Source organism: Eschrichtius robustus, chromosome 13, assembly GCF_028021215.1.
Source record: "Eschrichtius robustus isolate mEscRob2 chromosome 13, mEscRob2.pri, whole genome shotgun sequence".
Taxonomy (NCBI): domain Eukaryota; kingdom Metazoa; phylum Chordata; class Mammalia; order Artiodactyla; family Eschrichtiidae; genus Eschrichtius; species Eschrichtius robustus.
Genome location: NC_090836.1, coordinates 46364106 through 46367098, shown reverse-complemented (window position 1 = coordinate 46367098; position 2993 = coordinate 46364106). Strand labels below are relative to the sequence as shown.

Here is a 2993-nt window from a genome sequence, read left to right as displayed (position 1 = left end):
TCCCCTTCAGTTTACTCTGGTGTGCCACTCAAATATTAGCATTTTCTATGTGTGCCATGATGTGAGGAAGGTTAGAAACAATGCATCAAGTCACTTCTTCCAGGGAGCCTTCCAGAAACACCTCTAAACTGTAATCAATAATTAACCAGGGGTAACTCCCAAACGTGAGTTGGTCAGTTGAGGAAACGGTTGGTGCTTCCATGAGGGACCTGATGCCACTTCTACATCAGAATCTTGCTGCTGCAGCTTTCTTTGCTGTTGCCAGAGAGCAAGGGTAGCTCTCTGCCACTTGTGGGCACTTGCTACTCAAAGTCAGGCATGGGTGCATCCGACTGGTGCAACCGGGTCACATGCCTAGGGGGCTAGGACACGTCCTTAGCTCACAGAGGGTGGTGGTTTTTCTCCCTACCCGACTTCTAAAGTGGAGAGTTCTCCAAACACTGAAGGAGGGTCAAATGCTGGGTGGCCACAGTGACTGTTAAGTGTCCACTCTCTAGTTCCCATCCAGGATGGCCTCAGGGCTTCACCCAGTCTCACCCAGAGAAGGAGGTACGGGATCAAGCTGATGACACATGTTGGGATAAGAATAGGGAATCCGGAGAGATGTTCTTGTCCAGTTGGATCTGTTATCACCAGTTAAGGATGATGTCAGAAATCAAGGATGGGGAAAGGCAGGGAAGAATATTCATGTGGAATATTTCAAGGGGGTAACAGTTCCCTCTCTTCTAAAAGGCATCCAGGGAAAATAGATAGCTAGTGGGAAGCAGCCGCATAGCACAGGGAGATCAGCTCAGTGTTTTGCGACCACCTAGAGGGGTGGGATAGGGAGGGTGGGAGGGAGACGCAAGAGGGAGGAGATATGGGGATATATGTATATGTATAGCTGATTCACTTTGTTATAAAGCAGAAACTAACACACCATTGTAAAGCAATTATACTCCAATAAAGATGTTAAAAAAAAATAAATAAAAGGCATCCAGGGCATAAGACTGCAGTGTGTTTCTGGGAGAAAACAAGGTCAAAGGGCCAGGTAAACCCCTCCATGGCCTCTGGGTGGGTCACTTAGTTGGATGTCAAGTTCCTAGACATCTGCCTTCATGACTGACACGGACCTCTGACTCCTGGTATAGCCATGGCAATCACCTTGCTCACAGATCCAGAACAACCTCGAAGAGATTAAATGCTCTTGCCCATTGGCAGCATTCCCTTCCGTTCTGCCTCATCCTAATAACTCATGTTCTGGTAGTGAATCTGGGGTGTGGGAGAGGAGGTAAGATATAGATTTATCTTTGTTTTAATGCCAACGCTTTCTGCCAGGAAGCCTAATCTCTTTGAGGTGCTGCATAGTTTCTGTTAGGCTGGGTTTGAAACCAGCACCTGAGGGCTGGGAGGAGTAGCAGTCAGTGAGTGAGCAGACAACCCCTGAGTCCCATCAGGGTGAGGGGACCTGCCTCTTCACCATGTGCTGCAGGGCCCTTGTCACCTCCTTGTTCCGAAGGGTGTAGATGATGGGGTTGAGCATGGGTGTGATGACCGTGTAGAAGAGGCTGAGGATGCGGTCTGTGGTAACAGAGGAGCCTGCCCGGGGCCAGATGTAGGTGATGCTGGCCGTTCCAAAGAAGGGGAAGACCACAAGCAGGTGGGAGGAACAGGTGGAGAAGACCTTGCAGCGGCTCTGGGTGGAGGCCATTGCCAGGATGGCACCCAAGATGCGGGCGTAAGAAGTGACAATCAGAGAGAAGGGGACGACGATGAAGACCACGGTGGCTGTCATCACAGAGATCACGCTCCTGTGCTTCCCAGCACTTGCCAACCTCAGTACTGGCAGGATGTCGCAGAGGAAGTGTGGGATGATTGGGCGGCTGGGGAAAGGCAGGGTGAAGATGAGGAAGGAATGGGTGGTGGCCGTGATGATGCCCATGAGCCAGGAGATGCCCATCATGGCCATGCAGGCCCGCCAGCTCATGAGGGTGGAGGAGTGCAGGGACCGGCAGATGGCAGCCTAGCGGTCATAGACCATTCCTGTGAGCAGGCAGCACTCTGAGATGCCCAGGACAATGAAGACATACATCTGGGCTGCACGGCCCTGGAAGAAGATGGTGCAGGGGTGCAGGGAGGCCAGGTCAGTCAGGGTCCTGGGCACGATGTCAGTGGTGTAGAGGAGCTCCACCATGGAGAGGTGGCGCAGGAAGAAGTACATGGGCGAGTGAAGGGTAGGGCTGGCCCATGTGAGAAGGATGATCAGAGAGTTACCCAGCAAGGTGGCCAGGTAGACCAGAAGCACCCTCAGAAGAGGGGTCCCTTAGGTCGGAGAACCCCAGAAGGAGGAATTCAGGCAGAGTCTGATTTACTTTAGCCATCCCTTCAGGCTAGAGCCTATGGTATAGCCAAGAAAGAGACATTTATATAGAAACAATCAGCAGTTCCTGTAATTTCATAAAGCACCTTTCATACAGTCCCTCTCAAATCAACTGAGGGAGTTAGGGTCTCCACTTTATGGATGAGGCCATGGGTCTTAGAAGGGTTAAATAATTTGCTGGAGGTATGTGGAGGGAGTGGCAGGCATGGACTTGAATCTAGGTCTCCTGAGTCCAGATTCCATGTGTTTCTCACTGTTCCCTGTGCTCTGGGTCCTGCGTGCAGGCCTGACTCCGAGGTGTACTCTGGGTCTTTCGACAGAGTAGGGATGGAGTAGCTGCTATGTCCTAGGCCTCTTTGTATTCCTTGGACCAGAACCCCAGCCTGAAAGAAACTATGCAGCCCCCCACAGTGGACTGAGTCAGGGACTGTCCCAAGCCTGTATCTAATGATCACCATGGGGGGCTGTGGATTTAGAATGTTGTGCAATGATGTGAACTGCGTGTGTGATAATGCTCAATTGTATCCCACTTTGGGGTTCTGCAGAATCTTTTTCATAGATTGTCAGGTTCTGGCACCTGCCTTGTGAGGGGAGTGGGGCAGGGACTGGCCGTGTTGTACTTCACTCTCCTCTT

General features: G+C 51.4%; 1 protein-coding gene across 1 annotated transcript; it reads right to left on the bottom strand.

Moving 5' to 3' along the window:
* Window positions 1-1432: 1432 nt before the first annotated feature.
* Window positions 1433-2360, bottom strand: OR10P1 (olfactory receptor family 10 subfamily P member 1). Its single transcript, XM_068561743.1, is given in 2 exon segments — window positions 1433-2300; window positions 2302-2360. Coding segments are annotated over 2 exon segments (927 nt in total).
* Window positions 2361-2993: the final 633 nt, after the last annotated feature.